This window comes from Myxine glutinosa, chromosome 1 (genome assembly GCF_964187855.1).
Source record: "Myxine glutinosa chromosome 1, kmMyxGlut1.1, whole genome shotgun sequence".
NCBI lineage: Eukaryota > Metazoa > Chordata > Myxini > Myxiniformes > Myxinidae > Myxine > Myxine glutinosa.
Window position 1 is genome coordinate 371100510 of NC_136261.1, and position 20987 is coordinate 371121496.

The 20987-nt window shown below is 49.5% G+C and overlaps 1 protein-coding gene across 2 annotated transcripts in view; it reads left to right on the forward strand.

Annotated features, from left to right (window-relative positions):
• Nucleotides 1–20681, forward strand: part of LOC137414968 (E3 ubiquitin-protein ligase TRIM7-like) — a 130311-nt gene extending 109630 nt beyond the window's left edge. The window contains exons 8-9 of one of the 2 annotated variants that reach the window (XM_078770141.1): nucleotides 16933–17208; nucleotides 19983–20681. In XM_078770141.1, coding sequence (XP_078626267.1) covers nucleotides 16933–17208; nucleotides 19983–20512 — 806 coding nt within the window. In that variant the 3' untranslated portion in view covers nucleotides 20513–20681. The remainder of the gene's footprint in view (nucleotides 1–16932; nucleotides 17209–19982) is intronic. The other variant, XM_078770142.1, reaches the window with a different exon arrangement.
• The last annotated feature ends 306 nt before the right edge of the window (nucleotides 20682–20987 follow it).

Here is a 20987-nt window from a genome sequence, read left to right on the forward strand (position 1 = left end):
TGGTAGAGGGGATACCCCTGCTACATTGCATACCTCTGGTAGAGTGCATACATCTGGTAGAGTGCATACCCCTGGTAGATTGCATACCCCTGGTAGATTGCATACCCCTGGCAGAATGCATACACCTGGTAGAGGGTATACCAGGCTGATTCATTCCATTTTTGTCCCACTGATCAGATCCAGATTCGAACGTTCACCAAAATCGAATCACCTCTTCCTTGTCACACACCCAACTTATCCACCAAGTTTCGTCCGAATCTGTCCATAACTTTTTGAGACATCGTGTAGACGATAGGGCATGTGGTCCTAATAGTGGGGCGGCTTAGCCCAAATATTCAAAAGAATTGTGCATTTTGTGATACAAGCACCAAATTTGGCACAAATGTACATTAATATGTTGCGAACATTTTCAGATATAGGGCCACTTGAAATTCCGTATTTTTTTTTTTCAAATTTTTTCAAATTTCGTAATTTCAAATTTTTCGGGTGACACCGTCACAATTTCGGTCTTCGAGGCCGGCCGATAGGCAAAGTGTGACCGGAAGGGACGAGGTTCTCCTGACCACGTGGCCCTCGATCTGGGAAGCGAGAGGCGTTCCATTAGTGGACGCGCCACTCACGCCCGACTTTTGGGCGGCCCCGGCAGGCCGTTTGTTTTGACGTTCCGTGACAGGCCCCGCACCCCCACCTCCGGGCCGACCGGAAGCTTGTGCTGAGTACATCATACCTGAACAACTCAGTGAGGCAGAACACAGCAGTGCACACCAGGGTGACCCCTTCAGTGCATAAACCAATTAACCTGTCCACTGCAGGGCATATAGAAATGAAGTTATTTTCTGCATATAATAATAATATAAGTTCAGTTCTATATAACAATTTCTGTTATCACCACTACCACTACAACTACCACTACTACAAGCTTTGTCTGGAATTTTGTGGACTAACAGACAAACAGACATACAGACAAGCTGGGATCAAAACATTACCTCCTTCCACCATTGAGTGTAGAGGTAAACATCATGGAAATTATATCATGCCCTAGATTTAATTCATGCTTACCCGTGTATTTGCTTCACTGGTTCACAAGGTCTTTTGCATACATGTAATTCAGACTCTCGTCTTCATTGCTGGCCACACAATGTTCGCAACATATTAATGTACATTTGTGCCAAATTTGGTGCTTGTATCACAAAATGCACAATTCTTTTGAATATTTGGGCTAAGCCGCCCCACTATATCGGCCGGCCTCGAAGACCGAAATTGTGACGGTGTCACCCGAAAAATTTGAAATTACGAAATTTGAAAAAATTTGAAAAAAAAAATTACGGAATTTCAAGTGGCCCAATATCTGAAAATGTTCGCAACATATGAATGTACATTTGTGCCAAATTTGGTGCTTGTATCACAAAATGCACAACAGGTTTGCTATGCTGCTACACTATAAGAGCTTGTCTTGTGGTCTCCATCTCCCGACTAAATAAAACTTATTTTATAATTAAGTTAAATATTTTTTATGAATTATCGTTCATATTCCCGAGTCATCGGTTGGAGCATTTTGTCGAATTTTAGGTTAGAATAACTAATATTTCGTCGGTAAAATAATTATCATGATCTCGATATTTATCCATCGTGTAGCAGCAAAGCAAACCTGTTGTGCATTTTGTGATACAAGCCTCAAATTTGGCACAAATGTACATTAATATGTTGCGAACATTTTCAGATATTGGGCCACTTGAAATTCTCTCTTTATGTCCGCCATATTGGATTTCAAAATGGCCGCCACTTGAAATCTACATTTGCTATTATCTCTGGACGTAATGCAGCTATTGACTTGATTCTGGTATCTAAATGTATGTTTTTGGGGGCAAGGAATCCAATGGTACCAATTTCAACTTAATATTATCTATCACAGTCTGTTATATAATTTTATTTGGAAATTATCTAGGCAAATATTGGATTCAACACAATACTTTGAAAAGAATGTCTTAGTTCTGTAAATGTCTTAGGTATAATACTGACATGCTACATGGTCTAGTATTTGAGGCTAGGTGTACTGGTATCTGAGGCTAGGTATATACCGGTACTGAAGATACGTGTACATAAACAGTGTCATGTTAACAAGTTCAGCATTGCCACAAGTACATGTATGTTGTTGACTCATCGTCATGTGCAGTCCCCTTCACACACACAGAGGGCTGTGCACTGAAGGGCAGCCTTTTTGCACTTGCAGCGCCTCACACACCCTTTCTTGCACTTGCAAGAAACCAGCTCAATGCAGCTGTGAGCTGCCTCAGTTAGCCTGGTCCAGTAAGGTGTGTACTGTCCTTCTCCAGTCCTTGACCAACCCCAGTTGGTTGGTGGAGGGAGCTCTGGTGCTGGCAGCAGTATCTGACCCCACACATGTCCACCTTGATACACTGCCCTCTTGACATGTTCCTCCAGAGCTGCCTTCGTTGGAGGGATGAGCTGCACATTGTTCTTCCTTGCGAAGAGTTTCCTCCTGGCCTTGTCAATGCCTGTGCATTTGCTGGTTCGATCATACAACAGGATCACGAACCTCTCGATGATGCGCATTGCATCGTCTGGTATGTCACGAGGTGCAGAGGACAGCAGCAGCAGCGCCTCAGTGAGTTCTGGCAGTACCGTCCAGACTGCCCACGCAGTGTTCTTGCCATGTCTATGAAAACTAGACACAGTGTCGCATCCAGTTAGAGCGTGGAACATTGGCAGTGCACGAGCCTTCTCTCGTCCCAATCCAGCTGCTATTTCGTGTGCTGCTATGTATCGGAAACTCTGGCCTGTTCCGAATGCCAGCCACAGTTTGTCTTCTGGTTGCAACTCCTGTGCCAGGGACACTGCCAGCACCACAACATCGGTGTCTACAGTCCGGATGAGTATTGCATGGTGTCCATGCTGGACTGCGTGAGATGCATGCAGCAACATCCGACTGTCAGCCTCTTCATGGTTACATGGGGCGAGTGAGGTCAGATCTGGCAGTAGTGGCTTGCTGAGCACTGCCTCTCCATCAGTAATGACGAGTTGCTTGTCCTCCTGGTCAAACCATTCCATGAGAGCTGCTGAGAGGAACCTGAACAGCTCGGTCTTGTTGCTGTCCACTCGTAGGAAGTTCTGCCAGTTTCCTGGTATGGCTGTGGCAGCCACCACACGTCTCCGCACACCTTGTCCCCGCTTTGCACGTGTACTACCTTTCAGTGAATCAGCAAGGTAAGTATCCCAGACCAGATCCAGGCGTGACACTGTTTGCAGCTTCGTGGACATATATGGGATGAAGATCTGTTGTGCATACTCTTCAAAGGTCTTTGAGGCAGCCGGCTTCAGCATCTGGACGATGGCTGCTCCATCAAGCACAATACAGGTCGTGACAGGAGTCTCTGTCTTTGCGTCGGAGACTTCTTCCAAGCATGTGAGGAGATCACTCTTGGTACCAGTGCAGAGGCTTCCACCATCAGACAATGCAGGAGGACATGCCTGATTCTCGTGACAAAAGAACTCCTCAAGGTTTCCATCCCTCGTCTGGCAGCCAATGTACAGGCGTGCGAAGAGTTAACGGTCATTCTTGATGGAGGCGAGCTGTTGCTGACCTTTGCTCTGGCTTCTTGGAGTGGAAGTGCTGAACACCTTCAGCTTGTTATGAGGAATGGGTGCGTCCACTGCCTTTGTTCTGTCCAACAGACACTCTCTGGTGAAAGCCTCGAACTGCTCTTGGCCAATCCTCTTGGCATTCATCACGGTCTCCACAGCAGCAGGATCTGCGATCTCCTTTGTGTCCAGTTTGACTACATCCTGACTCTCCTCCTCGAATGGGTTGCCCATCTCCTCTATGACACCGACGAGAGAGCGAACATCTTTCACAAATGAGGCCTGTACACTTGGCGTCTGATCATGATGACGTGTGTCTGCTGTTTGCCGTCTCCAGTGTTGGTTCCCATCCTGGAATTCTTCGATCACCCTGGCAACTTCTGGTCCCGCAACCATCCAGCGACGTAGGGCACTAGGGTTGTCAGTGAGCCCAACTGCTCCACCGTCTCCTTTGATGCAGGCATTATTCTGCTCATGTGCCTGGTCAATCGGGATTGAAGAGAACACCCTCTGTGTTTTCTGAACGGTGAAGTGGCTTTCCCTGAATTTCCTGGCTAGATCTGGGTGTTTGATGGTGAGTTCGGCCATGTCCTTCAGGTGCACTGGTATCCACCTAGCATAGTGGGTGTGATCCAGTGCATGGAACCAGGGGACCAGCTCTGTCAGAGCATCGAGGTACATCATTAACGATCCCTGCCTGAGAGAACGCACATACACTAGAACCAACAGTTCTAGTTCCAGCACGGTTGCCCAGTAGTGAAACTGGGGGATGTCTTCTCCTCTCTGGCAACACCAGTCTTTAAACTCCGGAAGGTCCTCTGCATCCCTGGTTTCTCCCAGACAGTAGTGGTTGTAGGCACGGTGTTGCAGGATGTACAGTGCTGCTGCAGTCACTTGATGTGCTCTTCTTGTGCGCAAGACATGGGATGCTCGCAGGAATGAGTCTGCTGTCCCTGCTGTCGCAATCTCGGCTTGCACAAGTGCTTGCACCCAACCACTCCCTTTCAGCCAGTCCCCCAGTGTCCTCAGTGCCGCCATCTCTATGTGGAGGCCACCAAACATCACCACTATCTGGTCTTCACCATAGCTCTCTGGCCACTTCCACTGTATCTGCTTGGCCAAAGCAAACAGTGGCTGATCAACGGTGACCACTGGTGTCTGTCCAGGATTCAGGTGTTCCACATGCTACAGTGCATTGTTAAGGAAACAAGACAGATGGAAGCCTATACAAGAAATTTCTGTACTCTAGAAACACAAAAGATGGCTTAAAGGGTCTAGGAAAAGGGGATTATGCATGTTTGGTATTTATTGACAATATGAATGTAATGTTACATAAAATATGCATATGAAAAACACAAATGAATGGGTCACTTTGTTTCCTAATGGGATATGAATTTATATTTTAGACTGCCAGTATATATGAGCTTGTCTGAGTTGTTACTAGTGATTTAGTATAGTTTATTTATTTATTTATATTTACAGAACTAAGACATTCTTTTCAAAATATTGTGTTGAATCCAATATTTGCCTAGATAATTTCCAAATAAAATTATATAACAGACTGTGATAGATAATATTAAGTTGAAATTGGTACCATTGGATTCCTTGCCCCCAAAAACATACTGTTGCGAATATGGAATTTGGCCTCCATATCCGCTTGTAAATATTCCCCTATTTCCCCAATACTCCCCAACTATCCCCAATCCCCCATTCCCTAGTCCCATTGTCTGTAAACAACAATCAGTAGAGCCGACCTTCCCCTAATCCCCCCATTAAATGTCGCACCCAGGTTCACCGCATCTCACGTAGACAACTATAGGACATCTTGCTAGTTATTCTTAGTCTATGTCAGTTAAGGACTCGTTTCCATTAATTCTGACTCTTCGTTGCACCAGAATGTGATAATATGGCACCAGTAGTGAGTTTAGGACCTTCCCATACCTCCCCGCATCTCTTCCCCATGAAGAAGCTACAACAACAACAACTACAACAGCAGAGGGGGGCGGCGCGGGGAGTGTGCGTCCTCACACCGGCTCGGTTAGCCGCCATTGACCATGCGCTCCACGGGGTTACCACGAAGGGGCCGGCTGTCAGCCCCTCGTCAGGGGCGGAGCCCGGTAACCCCCGCACCCAATAAGAAGCAACGGGCCGGTTCCATCTGGGGCGGAGCTAACGAGCCGAGGGCGTGTCACTCCCCGCCGGATATACGTGGCGACTCACCGGATGTGACGGGAGATGCGCCTGAACTACGGAGAGCAGAGGAAGCCACCGCCACCCCCAGCGCGACGATACCTCCCCGCATCTTTGGACCGGACCGAACCGGGTCGATTCTGCCCTGAGCCCAGGTGCACCTGGAGCCATCGCTACCCGCTTTTCCTCGCCATCAATCCCCGTGTGAGTCAGCCTTGTCCCGTTTATCTGTCGTCTGTTGGGGTTAATATAAGTGTGTCTAAGTGCCTGTCTTTCTATGATGTCCCTCTTGTAGTTGTAATCTGACCTTCCGCCCTAATATAATCTCCTCCGGAGGTCTTGAGAACCGTAACCCTTGGTGTCGTGTCATTGTAATCCAGCCGTGTGTCTTTTCCTTCATTGACCTAGCGTAGCGCGATTAGTCAACGTTCGGGTATAATCGGGTAACTTGTGCGGACACGGCGGCCATTCCGCTCGGCCCACTATAACATCAAAGTCGTGTCTGTAACAATTGGTGTCGAGGAGTGGAATTCGGACCCGGGACTAAATTTATTAGGCCCAAATTTGTAGTAGAATCGATTCGGAGCGCGTTTCCCGCGCGAAATTATAACGGCGAAATTTGAATTGTTATACGAAAATAAAAACCCGAATTTTGAAAGTCGCGCAATGGCAGACCAAGACAGCTGGGGTCCGGTAGTGGAGAGTGAGGCAGGGTCGGTCCAGGACCAAATTGAGGGACGCGAGGAGAGCGAAGCAGCGAGGGTAGCAGACGCACAAATTAGCGTCGTTGCGCCCGACACTACGGGGGCGCAAAATGGCGCCTCGCACATGGCCACGGCGCCCACGCCCGTGACCGTGGCAGCGCCCCTGGTGGATGTGAACCTTTTATTAATACAAATAAAGGCCCTTATGGCCCAGAATAGTGAGCAAATGAGGGACGAAGCGAGGGCTCAGAGTGAGCGATTAGAGGGCCAAATGGGGGTAATGGGAAACCAAATGGGGGTAATGAGGGACGAAGCGAGGAGTACCGGTGAGGGATTAGACAAGAAATTAGAGGGGTTAGACAATGGGATAGAAGGGGTGAAACAAGGGTTAAGGAGTAGAATAGAGGGATTAGGAAACAAATTTGAGGGACTAGACAACAAATTTGAGGGATTAGACAATAGATTAGGGGAAATACAGGAGGGGTTAATGGGGGTAGAAAACAGAATGGCCGCTCAAGAGAATCAAATGGAAGGGATGCAAAAAGGGTTAGAGGGGTTAGAAAACACCATGGAAGGCAAATTGAGGGACATGAGGGACCAAGCGGAAAGGGAAGTTAAACAAATGGGGCAGCAGATAGAGGGGGTCAGAATGGGGGTAGAAACCAAACTGGATGCTCACAGGGAGGAAATGGAGCAGATGAGGGTGGCATCTGGGCAGGAGATGCAAGTGATGGGAGAGGAGATCAGAAGAGGAGTGAGTGAGGAGGTCGGAGGAGTGCGCGAGGAGGTGAGGCACTGTAAGGAGCGCATGGAGAAGGAGGTGAGAAAGGGGACTGTAAAATTGCAAGGGGGTATAGAGGAGTTGACGCTGGGAGTAGAACAACTGACAGTGGGACAAAAGGAGTTGGGGGACCAGGTAAGAAGAACACAGCGGTAATAGAGGGTTTTAAATCGACACAGAAGGAGATAAAAAAGGACGTAGGGGTAATTAAAAAAGAGTGTCAGACGGTACATGAGGACCTGACGAGGAAAATGAACAAAGTGGTAGAGGTGATGGAGGTTAAAGAGCGGGAGGTGCGGGAGCACATAGAAAAAAATAAGGTGGAGTTAGAGGAAGAACTTAAAGGGGCGCACGAGGAGATGAAGGAGGTGAAGCAAAAATTAGAAGAAGTGGAAGAAGGGGTGAGCGAAATTAAGAAGCGACGGAGAGAGGATAAGAAAGAGATAAAGGAGGAAGTAAAAGAATTGGTCCAAAGTCTGTGTTCGGATCGTGATGATGTGCTCATTAACCGGATGAGGGATTCGCAGGTGATGGAGGAGAAGCGAAGAGAAAGAGGACCCGGTGTAAGTGGTGACCAATATGGTCGTGCGTATGATGCGCCAGGTGATTTGATAAGCTTGGGGGTCGAGATAGACCCGGATGTTCGTGAGAGGCCAAGAGTGAGGTGTATGGCTGGTCCGGAGGGTATGGAACGAGAGGTGCGAGGTGTGGGTGAGCAAGGTTGTGGTGGTATGGAATGGGTAGCGGGTTGCGGAGGTGTGACCCGTGCATCGACACCAACAGGGGTAGGTGTTGGAGGGACCGGGGAGGCACGAGAGCCCCTTGGGGGTAATGTACTGTGGGGGCCCGGCCGGTTCGGCCCCGCGCTGACCCCGCAAGGGGCGACGCACGGGGTCCGGCAGGCGGGCAACGACTCGCATACGAGGTGGTCCCACAAGGTCCCACTCGCGCCGTATGACGGCAAGAGTGATCTACGCGCGTACCTGGCGCAGTTCGACTGTGTGTGTAAGGGCAACGGTTGGGGTGAGGACGAAGGTGGAGTACACCTGGTGGCCGCATTGCGCGGCGCGGCGGCGGAGGTGCTGACGGCATTACCAGCGGGTGCTCTCACCCTGCCAGCCCTCCGCGACGCCCTAATTAATCGATTCGGCATAGAACAGCAGAGCGAGCTTGTTAAAGCTCAGCTCGCGCTGCGAAAGCGCAAGCCCCAGGAAGCCATCGGGGAACTTGCCCACGACATTCGCCGCGCAGTGGGGATCGCACATGCTAGCATGGCAGCGGATTCCCGGGAAAGCCTGGCGCTGGACCATTTTATCCAGGCCCTCCCGGACATTGAGCTCCGGCAACAGCTCGCCATGTGGCGCCCGCAGACTCTGAGCCAGGCGGCTGACGCTGCGGCCCATTGGGAAGCAGCGAGGCCCCTGGCCCGGGGGGGCGAGCGTCTCGCAATGGCGGTCCGCCAGGTGGGACCCCCGATGGAGGGCGGACCCCTTAGGGGGCCCGCCCACGACGTGGGTCCTGACCTGGCGGGCATGGTCCGGAGGCTGGTGGACCAGCGCCTGGCGGGACCTGGACCATGGCAGGCGGCCCCGGAGGTGGCCCGCGGTGGACCACGAGCAGGTAATCCAATTCGGACCTACAGGGGGGGAAATTTGGAATTCCGGAGGCAAGCACCTTATCAGGTGAGGTGCTATACCTGCAACCGTCTGGGTCACCTGGCGCGGCACTGTCGAGCCGCGCGCCGGGATGATCCCCGGCGGTTGAGGTCCTCAACTCCGCCCAGGGGGGAGCGGGTTAGCCGACCCCAGACACCCCCCCGCCAGACCCCGGGAAACTAGAAGGTGTCGGGCACGTAGGGCGGTGTTCGGCAGAAGAGGATGGAGGAGAGCCCTCATTGACGCGACAGGTCATTTATTGTGGCCAAATTGGAACCGGTAGTCTGACAATTAGATGCAAAATTGCCGGCGTGGGGGTAGACGCCGTAGTGGACACAGGAGCTAGCGCCACGATCATCAGCCCTGTGGTCCTTGATTCGAGCGCAGGTGGCTGGGATAAGATCCAGCGCCTGCAAAATTATAGTTTGCAGCTTGCTACCGGGGTAACGGCCCCGATCATAGGGCGTGGTTCTGTGACCCTCAAGTTAGGGTCGGTAAGGAGAGAGATAGATGTTTGGGTGGCGGAGGTGTGCGACCCATGTTTAATAGGGTTGGACCTGTTGACTGCCAGCGGCTGTAAAATCGACTTGTGCCGGGGGATCCTGCAGGTGGGAGTAGAAGAGCTGCCGTTAGGGGGAGTGAGCACGGCCGAGAGAGTGGAGCTGGAGGCTTCTGAGGCCGTGACCATCCCCCCAAGGGCCGAGGCGATAGTGCCGGCCCGGTGGGCAGCTCGCCCAACGTGGCAGGAGTCCTGCGGCCTGGTCGAACCGGTGGCAGCGCAGTCCATACCGGGTTTAATCGTGGGCCGCACCCTTGTAAAAACGGACGGACCGGTAGTGGCCGTCCGAGTAATAAATATGAGTACAGAACCACGCACTATAGTAAGGGGCACGAGGGTAGCTGGCTGCACCCCAGTTGAGGAAGTCGCGACAGTGAGGGGCGAGAACGTCCAGCCGAGCCGACCCCGGGGGGAGCCTTCAATAACAAGTAGGAATTGGCCCGATCCCATTTGCGAGATGGTAAATCGTAGTAGCGTAGAGTTGGGAGGTACCCAGAGGGAGGCCTTACACAAACTGGTTGGGTCCCATTTGGACCTCTTCTCCCTGTCCACCGAGGATATTGGACGTACGGGCCTGGTGAAACATCAGATCCACACCGGTGAGGCCCGGCCTATTCGTCAGGCCGCCCGACGGCTCCCTTGGAGCAAGAGGGCGGAGGCTGACGAGCAGGTTGAAAAAATGCTCGACGCAGGCGTGATCGAGCCCTCGGGAAGTCCTTGGATGTCACCTGTTGTGCTGGTCAAAAAGAAGGATGGGACCACGCGGTTCTGCGTGGACTATCGCCAGCTAAACAACGTGACACTCAAGGACTCATATCCCCTGCCAAGGATTGATGACACCCTCGATGCCGTTGCGGGCTCAAATTGGTTTTCAACTTTGGACCTCAAGAGTGGGTATTGGCAGGTGGAGATGGATAGGGCAGGGAAGGAGAAAACGGCATTTTCCACAGGTAAGGGACTGTATCAGTTTACTGTGATGCCGTTTGGTTTGTGTAACGCCCCCGCCACCTTTGAAAGATTGATGGAGCATGTACTGGGCGGCATGCCATGGCAATCATGCCTGGTGTACCTGGATGACGTCCTGGTACATGCCCAAACGTTCCCCCAGGCAGTAGCTAATTTGGACCAGGTGTTCGGGTGCCTCAGACAGGCAGGGTTGAAGCTGAACCCGAGTAAGTGCACTTTGTTTGCAAGAGAGGTGGCCTATCTAGGTCACGTGATCGGCCGCGAGGGGGTAAAAACGGACCCAGACAAAATTAAAGCGGTAGAGGAGTGGCCCGCACCACGTACCATCAAAGAGGTGCGGGGATTTTTGGGACTCTGCTCCTACTACCGGCGCTTTGTGGCGAAATTTGCGGAGTTGGCCCGTCCCCTCCACCGGCTTACGGAGAAGGGGACGCGATTTAATTGGACACGGGAGTGCCACGAGGCCTTCCAAAAATTGAAGGGGTGTCTGACATCCGCACCCCTTCTAGCATACCTCACTAGCAACGGGACATTTACCCTGGACACGGATGCGAGCCAGGAAGGATTGGGCGCAGTTTTGTCTCAGACACAGGAGGGCGTGGAGAGAGTGATTGGTTATTATAGTCGGGCCTTAAGTAGGCCCGAGAGAAATTATTGCGTCACTCGCAAAGAGTTATTGGCTATGCTGGCTGCCATGAACCATTTCCACCCGTACTTGTACGGGCGGAAATTTTTGGTTAGAACTGACCATTCCTCCTTGCAATGGCTCCTTCGGTTCAAGGAACCAGAGGGCCAAATTGCAAGGTGGTTGGAAAAGTTGCAGCAGTACGATTTTGATGTGGCCCATAGGGCCGGGAAGGCCCATGGTAATGCGGACGCACTCTCTCGGCGTCCTTGTCTGGGGGAAAACTGCAAATTTTGTGCAAGACACGAGGAGAGGGAGCAATTGGGCGATTCGGACCCGACCCTCGTTGTCCGGGCAACCCGGGTGAGAGGGCCAATTTTGCCACTAACCGCGGACGAAGAATTTGGAGAGTTGGCTTGGAGCACGGCCCAGCAGGAGGATCCTGTTCTGGGGCCGGTGTTCCAATGGGTCAAATTGGGGCAAAGACCAAAGGGGGAAGAGGTCACCCCCCTCGGGGCGCAAACAAAGGCGTATTGGGCTCAGTGGCAGACCCTGGAATTGAAAGGCAACATCTTGTATCGCAAGTGGGTGGAGGTTCCCTCTGATAGAACTTCCTGGCTGGTGATAGTCCCTGACAAATTCAAGAACGTCATATTGCAACAGGTGCATGGTACCCGCTCCGGCGGCCATTTGGGCAGGACAAAGACAATATCGCGGGTACGCCGGAGGTTTTATTGGGTGAATATGGGGCGCGACATACAGGACTGGTGTCGGAGATGCGACGCCTGTACTGCCAAAAAGGGACCAGCACGGAGGATGAGGGCCCCCCTTCAATTACACCAGGTGGGGGCCCCCCTAGAGCGGGTGGCCATGGATATCCTAGGCCCACTACCCCGCACCCGCCTAGGTAATAGGTACATCCTCGTTGTGATGGACTACTTCACCAAGTGGCCGGAGGCCTACGCCCTCCCCAACCAAGAAGCAGGGGTGGTAGCGCAGGCCTTCGTGGAAGGATTTGTGTGCCGGCATGGGATTCCACAGGAGTTGCACACCGACCAGGGACGAAATTTTGAGAGCAAATTGCTAAAAGATGTGTGCAGTCTCCTGTCAATTCGGAAAACCAGAACAACGCCTTTAAGACCTCAATCTGACGGGATGGTGGAAAGATTCAACCGAACTCTAATCCAACAACTGGCACTGTTCACCGCCACCCGTCAGGATGACTGGGACGAACATCTCCCTTATTTGCTTATGGCCTACCGAACCAGCCAGCACGGGGCCACCGCATGCAGTCCAGCGTTGCTTATGTATGGGCGGGAGTTACGGGCTCCCGCCGACTTGCTATGCGGTCCCGTGCCAGACACAGTGGTTAACCCGCCGAGGGAGGGGTACGCACGTCACCTAGAGGAAGGCATGGAGCTAGTCCATGCCTTCGCCCGCCGCCAACTCCATCTGGCGGGGGAAAAGATGAAGCGCAGGTACGACGACCGGAGCCAGGGGAGTCAATACGCTCCGGGGATGAAGATTTGGTTCTTTAATCCCCGGAGGCGGAAGGGAAGGTGCCCAAAGCTCACCTCCCCCTGGCAAGGCCCAGGAGTCGTCCTGTCGCAAATCTGTGACGTGGTCATTAAGATCAAAATGGGGCCACGAGCCCTCCCTCGGATCGTCCACGCCGACCGGATAAGACCTTACACCGGCGAGCAGGCGCCCCCGTGGATTGCCTCGGCTTTAGATGCCGAGGCGGGACCCAGTACCTCTGAATAAAGGGGGGCTTATTAGTGCCAGAGGACTGGGGGATTGGTAGTGAGCGATGTGCCCGGTGGGTAAGAGTGGCATCCCTGCCACCCTTCCCAAGTGGGGCAAATGCGCAATAGCTTATGGGGTGTATGGCAGTGAAAACTAGCCCGGGTGGGTTAGGATATGGTGTGTAGGGATCTAGCGAAGATGACATTAGGTAACGTTAAGTTTAGTTAGTGACTGATACCTGTAGTGGGGACGCAGGTAGATTAGTGTGGATTATAATGACGTGGGAGCGCAATAGTTTAAAGGGACGACTGGGAAGCGCAAGTTTCAGAGGGGAGGAGTTAGATGAGATGATGCTGTGTGAGAAGTGGAGCAGTGTGGAGCAGTGTATGAGTAGTGAGTGTGTGGATCAGCGCGAATGCGCTTGGGGAGAGAAGGGTGCAGGTGGCACCAGGTGTGAGAGCACAGGTGTGCAAGTGCAGGTGTGTGGAGTAAGTGGTACGGAGTGGTGTGCATGGTGCGAAGGTGTGGATGGGGGAAGAGTGGACCCCTTTCACGAGTACCCGGGGCGGGTAGTGTAAGTGTTAGGTAGAGGGTACAGGTAAATTGTGGTTGGATATTGGCATTTGTGGTGCGGTTGCAGAATGGTGTTGTGGATGGGTGCATTAGTGTCGTGGAAATGGCTGGGCGTGTAGCCTGTTAGTGTGTGTAGTTGGTTGGGCACTCCACCACTGTGAGGATGTCGGCCAGGTGAGGCCGCAGGTGGGCTCTGGGAGCCGGTAGTTGTGAGTGGGTGCCTGAGGATCCCGGGTGTGGATCGGGCAGCCCAGTGCCAGAGAGGGCACCGAGTGGGGAGAATGCCAGAGGGCCTTCCCCAGGTAGTTAGGTTAGGGTAAGGAGCAGGTAAGCTCGGAGGCAACTGCAGTGGTGGAGGTGTGCAGGTGGGTAGACCCGCTGGGAGAGGTACACGCCACAGCCCAGAAATTGTGCGAGGGCACCGAGAGATGAATCGGGGGAGTGAGACCCCAAATTGAAAAGCACCACAGTTTGGCCAATGGGAATTGGTTTTTAGAACCCATAGTGTAAGAGGGCCAATGGTTTGGCCGGAGAAAGACCCCGGGTAGTGTAAAGTTGTTAAAGTCATTTAGGAGATAGTTAGGATTGATGAACCTGTCGCACCATACGCAGCCACTTACCTGTGGTGATGATGACTCCACACCTGTGTTTTCTTTGTTTTGTTGCAGGAAATGAAATTGCTGTGAGGATTTGTGAGACGCATCACGACGTGGATGAGACATTGGGGTGATTCCATCTCTCCCTCCTTAGGAGGGACTGATGATGAATTGGTGATGGCAAATTATGATGTTGAATTGGTAATGGCAAATTTTGATGAGAGTTGAGAATGGCAAATTTGATTGGTTAGGAGGGAGAGAAGACGAATTTGGTTTATGGGAGGAACGGGGAAGACAGTAGGGATGTTTGTTGATTTGTAAAGTAGATGTTTATGGGTAGTGTTGTGTTTTGTGGATACAGTAAGGGGTAAGGGAGGGGCCATGTAGGTTACCTGGTGGGGGGGGGGCGTACGGTAGGAACGTACCTGTCTCACCTGGTTCCCATGTGCCCCCAGTGTGCATTACCTTACATTGCGTGCACTTTTGCGCCCTTACCACCTTACTCAATTGTCTTTTCTTTTGTCTCCCACCTCCGAGGATCTGGCTTTGGGGTAGAGAGAGAGGAGAGAGAGGTGCTGGCGACGCAGTTGTGGGCCTGCACTTTCGCTGCTTGCTGCTGGGATCGATACACCATATGGACCGCAATGTTTGTGGCCACCCACCATGGACCGCAGTTCTTATGCGGCCAAGCACCACCCGTGGATGGACCTATGGGTCAACGTGGCACCTATGCCATACAGGTGAACCACTAATAGTTGACCACTGAAGGCCACAATACAGAAATGGACGCGGTTGGCGCCTTTCTTTATTTTTGAAAGAGGCAAGAAGGCCAAGTGCACCACACGAAGGCAAGACCAGCGGCAGAACATCGGCCGGCTGCGACACCACCGGTGATTATAGACACTTTATTGGTGCACCGGATGGTGCTGACTGTGTGATGGGGTGGTGCTGTTGGTGCTTGGAAGGGGTGCTCTGCACATTATTAAAGGCCGTAAGGCCACAGAGCACTCGTGGGTTGGTGTATCGATGCTAGCATGCGTGCTCTCTCTCTATGCATAACATCTGCATGTGTTCCTCCAAAAACAGGTCCTGGATCGTAGTGTAAATATCAGCGTAGTCTTGTAAATAATGCTCCCTACCGGCTGTATGTTTAGTTTGCGAATTCTTTCCGGATTCGGTTATCCTGTGGGTGTGTTTCTGTGAGGAGAAGGGTGCAACGTCGCAGGGGGACATATTTACTCATTTGTGAATATCTGTAAAACTGTCGCACTCAGGGTAGAGTTAATAGTAGAGGGAACTACATCTGAGTGCCACACTAAAATAGGTAAAAATTTATCGGGTTGGGACGCCCCGAGGGTAGAGAAGGGTGCAATGTTGCGAATATGGAATTTGGCCTCCATATCCGCTTGTAAATATTCCCCTATTTCCCCAATACTCCCCAACTATCCCCAATCCCCCATTCCCTAGTCCCATTGTCTGTAAACAACAATCAGTAGAGCCGACCTTCCCCTAATCCCCCCATTAAATGTCGCACCCAGGTTCACCGCATCTCACGTAGACAACTATAGGACATCTTGCTAGTTATTCTTAGTCTATGTCAGTTAAGGACTCGTTTCCATTAATTCTGACTCTTCGTTGCACCAGAATGTGATAATATGGCACCAGTAGTGAGTTTAGGACCTTCCCATACCTCCCCGCATCTCTTCCCCATGAAGAAGCTACAACAACAACAACTACAACAGCAGAGGGGGGCGGCGCGGGGAGTGTGCGTCCTCACACCGGCTCGGTTAGCCGCCATTGACCATGCGCTCCACGGGGTTACCACGAAGGGGCCGGCTGTCAGCCCCTCGTCAGGGGCGGAGCCCGGTAACCCCCGCACCCAATAAGAAGCAACGGGCCGGTTCCATCTGGGGCGGAGCTAACGAGCCGAGGGCGTGTCACTCCCCGCCGGATATACGTGGCGACTCACCGGATGTGACGGGAGATGTGCCTGAACTACGGAGAGCAGAGGAAGCCACCGCCACCCCCAGCGCGACGATACCTCCCCGCATCTTTGGACCGGACCGAACCGGGTCGATTCTGCCCTGAGCCCAGGTGCACCTGGAGCCATCGCTACCCGCTTTTCCTCGCCATCAATCCCCGTGTGAGTCAGCCTTGTCCCGTTTATCTGTCGTCTGTTGGGGTTAATATAAGTGTGTCTAAGTGCCTGTCTTTCTATGATGTCCCTCTTGTAGTTGTAATCTGACCTTCCGCCCTAATATAATCTCCTCCGGAGGTCTTGAGAACCGTAACCCTTGGTGTCGTGTCATTGTAATCCAGCCGTGTGTCTTTTCCTTCATTGACCTAGCGTAGCGCGATTAGTCAACGTTCGGGTATAATCGGGTAACTTGTGCGGACACGGCGGCCATTCCGCTCGGCCCACTATAACATCAAAGTCGTGTCTGTAACAATACATTAAGATACCAGAATCAAGTCAATAGCTGCATTACGTCCAGAGATAATAGCAAATGTAGATTTCAAGTGGCGGCCATTTTGAAATCCAATATGGCGGACATAAAGAGAGAATTTCAAGCGGCCCAATATCTGAAAATGTTCGCAACATATTAATGTACATTTGTGCCAAATTTGGTGCTTGTATCACAAAATGCACAATTCTTTTGAATATTTGGGCTAAGCCGCCCCACTACCAATCAAATTGTACGTTTCATTTATCAACGTTGCTGCGATTTTTCATTTATGTGATTGGTCCGGAAAATATCAACATGGGCCTCATATAGCAAAAGGAGCCAATCAGCAACATCGTACGAGAGTGCTGCGGTACGGCGAATAGCGGGTCACGTGTGTAAACAGATGCTGTTTGGTGAAAAGTATCGGTGAAAATGGCATCAGTTGGTGTCAAATTTGGTGTAAAAAATAGGTGTTATGCACATGTTCCAGGTGCCGGTGGTGATATTGTGCCATTTACCGAAAAAAGGTGGAGAACATTCTTGAGTGCTGTAGATATTTGGAGCGATTTGGTGGGAAACCAGGCCGACTTAGCGAGGTCTTTCGTCCGCGATCATGGTCTACACTGCAGCGCATGTGGAAGTGCATTGCCGGTCCCTGAAACTGGGGGTTGCCACGCAGTGTGTTACCGGTATTTCACTGATTCTACCAAGCAAAAACGTGCCCAAACTGCTAAACAGAAGCATCAGAATGTCACCCAATCATCCGGTAAGTTTAAAAGTAGCCCACAAATACATCACGAATGAGAAAATTGCATGTACAATCACGTAGGGAGGCCTATGAAATTGGGTCAGGTCAGTCCCAAATGTTGTGATTTGTGTAGTCTACATGAATCGTAAAATGTGGGACTTTTGTTTTTACATGTAGTAGATCGATTCCATATATCTTCGGGCTTTTTCAATATTCTGACATAACCCTGCCCTACAAAAGGTAGATGCCTACCATAGATATCCCTGTTGGAGGATTTATAACACGGGAGTCTAGGGAGCCAACCTGCACCCTGCAAGACCCCGCAAAATGTTTGCTACATGACTTGATAGAAGACCTTTCCAAATATATTCTACCAACTTAATCATTAATCATAATCATTTTTTCCTCCCTTGTGAATGATTGTTTAAAATTCATCAGTTTTGATGTAATTTAGAATGTGCAATTTCTAACAGAAAAAAAAAAATGTGTGCAGTTTTGAATGTTGAAATTTAGGTTGGTATTCCTTTACATAAAAATAAGAGTCAGTTGGGGGAGGGCAAGCAAATGTTTTGAATTTTTTTGTTTTTGCCTAACAAGTGCACTGTATTTATCTGGTAGTCCATGTTAGTGCAGTAATTATAACTGCAGCAAAACTTGACAATTAAAAAAAAATCTCAACAGTAGAGATACTAATACCAAAGAGAAAGTTCTATTTAGAGAAGAAATATATTTCAGTAGGTTGCCACATACACTTTTTGATTAGTTTTTAAAGAAAAGTACAGCATTTTGGGGTTTGAAAATCTAGTTATTTCATTTTAAAAATACAGAGGAAAAATCTTCCAAGGAGCCATTTGCTTTAGAAAATTAGTTTCTTTTTAAATCCTTTATAGTGCTGCACAAACTTATGTTTTTCCCAATTTAACCTATTTTATAATTGAATTGACCATTAATGATTTGAGCGTAATTTTTTTTAGGTTGTGAGTGGGCTACATCCTTGAAAATTGGCACAATTGTTGATTGTTTTATGTACTGTGATCTAATGAGCATTTTTGGAAAATATCTTTAGTTCAGAATTTATGGCAGTCCGAATAGTTCATCAGCAAGAAAAAATCACAAAATTTGGCAAACCGTTGCCATGGCAACATGCAAAATATTTTTTCAAAAAACTCTCCATTAGATCACAGCTTGGTAACCTATAAACAACTTGGTGATGTTACAGCATGATCTGATATTTGTAAATGTGTACAAAATTATGAGCAAATTTTTAATTTTACCTTAGCCCAAATTTAAGGTCATTGACATTTGACCTCAGGTCACTAACAAGATTGACCTTGACTTGCGCTAATTAATGTATTTCTTAAAACTAGACACTTATATGATTATGTTGATACCAAACATGGCATCATTTGTCAAAACATTGGCAAGATAATACCTCTTGAATGTAGTCAGGTCTTTTTGACCCATAGTACCCCCTTAAAAACATTACTTGTTTGACGCATTATTTTTAGGCGAGAATTACTAATTAATGCTCCACTTTTGAGCGTGGGAACAAAGGGGATATTGATAAGACATGCAATACCTATATTTTAAGACATAATATATGTAGTTCCAATGTGGAGACCACAAAAAGCACTTTCTGAAGGGATTTTGACGACATGCCCTATAGTCTAGTGCTGTATATCATTGTTCGCCCGATCATTCAATGGTGAGGTTGGTGTTGGCTGCACGGTTCAGGTGGCTGGCTTTAAATATTCGGGTCCTGAGTTTGAGCCCCTGCCATGATGTTGAACACCAGGTGGGCTGACACAGGCTGTCATCCTTTTAAGGTGCGAAAAATGAGTACCTGCCGACTGGTAATGAGGGCATTGCATCAGTGCACGTCCTGTCCCCAGAAAATGATGCAGCCAAACAGCCACAAGCTGCATCTGAACCACCACCAATCAATGAAGAAGAATCCCGAAAATAATTCTAGTATCCGGATCTGGATCTTCACCAAAATCGAATCAATTATTTCTTGTCACCTCCCCCACCGGTACACCGAATTTCGTCCGAATCCGTCCATACCTTTCTGAGATATCCTGCACACAAACAGACAGGGGAGAAAACATAACCTCGGTCCACCTTCGTTGGTTGGAGGTAATAATACAATTCCTTTCACGCCATTTCATTGGCTAAGGAGTGCAGTACTGGCCAGGTCGCGAATCCGACGCAGGATGCTCGAATGGTTTATTACTCCCAGTAAGCTGGAACTCACCTGGTCCACCTCGGAAGGATGACAGGTTGAATCAGCCCACCTGGACCCGGTTGCTCGAAGCTCTCCAGTGGATAAATATGTGATATCCTTCCAGCAACAGGGCCCAGGTGTTATTTTTACGGTACGACAGGTGCTCAATCTCAGGACCTTAAGATGTTAAACCAGCCACCTTAACCGTTAAGGTAACACCAGGTTTATGTTACCCCATAACCCATTCACAAGATGTTACAATTTCCATGAAACGTCATTATTTTTATTTTAAAAGAAAATCGAACGAAGGCGAAAATTAAATATCCGGATGTTCGGGGGAGGGTTTTGTTATATGGGAACAAGAGGATGGTCGGGGGAGGGTTTTGTTATATGGGAACAAGAGGATGGTCGGGGATTCCTAACCAGGTAAAGAAAGGTGAATTGTGTTTCGTAAAGAAGGTGAAATTAATAATGTATTTCATATTTCAAATGTTATAAAAGAGATTAATGTGTTTATGTTTCTGTCCGTGTGTCTAACAAAGTCTGTGACCCCGCGTCGTGTCCACAGATGGACGGACCCCGAGTCTGGACCCAAACACTGCACATCCTTGGGTCAAGATCTCCCAGGATCTCAGGACGGCGACTCGAACCAGGACCGACAATCATCACCCGAAACATCCTGATCGGTTTGATCGTCTTGCACAAGTTCTTTCCTCTGAGAGTTTCTCCTCGGGTCGTCATTACTGGGAGGTCGAGGTGAGGTCGAGTCGTTCGTGGGGAATCGGAATCTGTTTAAACTCCATGGGGAGGAAAGGGGGTGGCAATGAGTGCATGTTAGGAGGGAATCCTGAGTCTTGGTGTTTGGTGAAATATGAAAACAAATACTCAACATGGCACAACAATCAAAGAACCCTCCTGTCCGTGCTGGGGGATCCTGAACGGTTTGGGTTCTTGTTGGATTGTGCGGAGGGAGAGTTTACGTGTTTCGGGGACTCGCGGGTTCTGCACGTGTTCAGGGGGAACTTCCTGGACCCCGTTAAACCCGCGATTGGGGTTTATAGACATGTTGGTGACTCCGTGCGGTTTTGCTCGTTTTAATGATTTCGTTCATTCCGTTTTGTTCATTCATTCCGTTCTTTATTTTCATTCCATTGTTTGTTCATTCCGTTTTGTTCATTCATTCTCTTCTGATTATTTACTTTGTGATTATAACAATGTATTTACAATCTGATTGTTGATTTGTTAATAAAGTTTACAAAATTCAATACATTTATTGTTTTTCTAATTTAGTGTTTGATGAAAATGCATTTATTTCCTTCACATTCCTCACATATTTACAACAATATCTGGGCATGACGTATGTCTAATGATTTTGGGATGAGAGAAAAAGTCATGGGACGTGGTTTTCTGAATTGTTGGAGTGAAAAAAACCCCCAAGAATCACGTCAGACTCCATCCTCATCCTGTCAGACTACCGTCTCCACCAACAACACACAACTATGAATTATTTATATATTTATACACACGACACCACCATATACCACAACTTCTACCGACACGTGATGGTTGTACC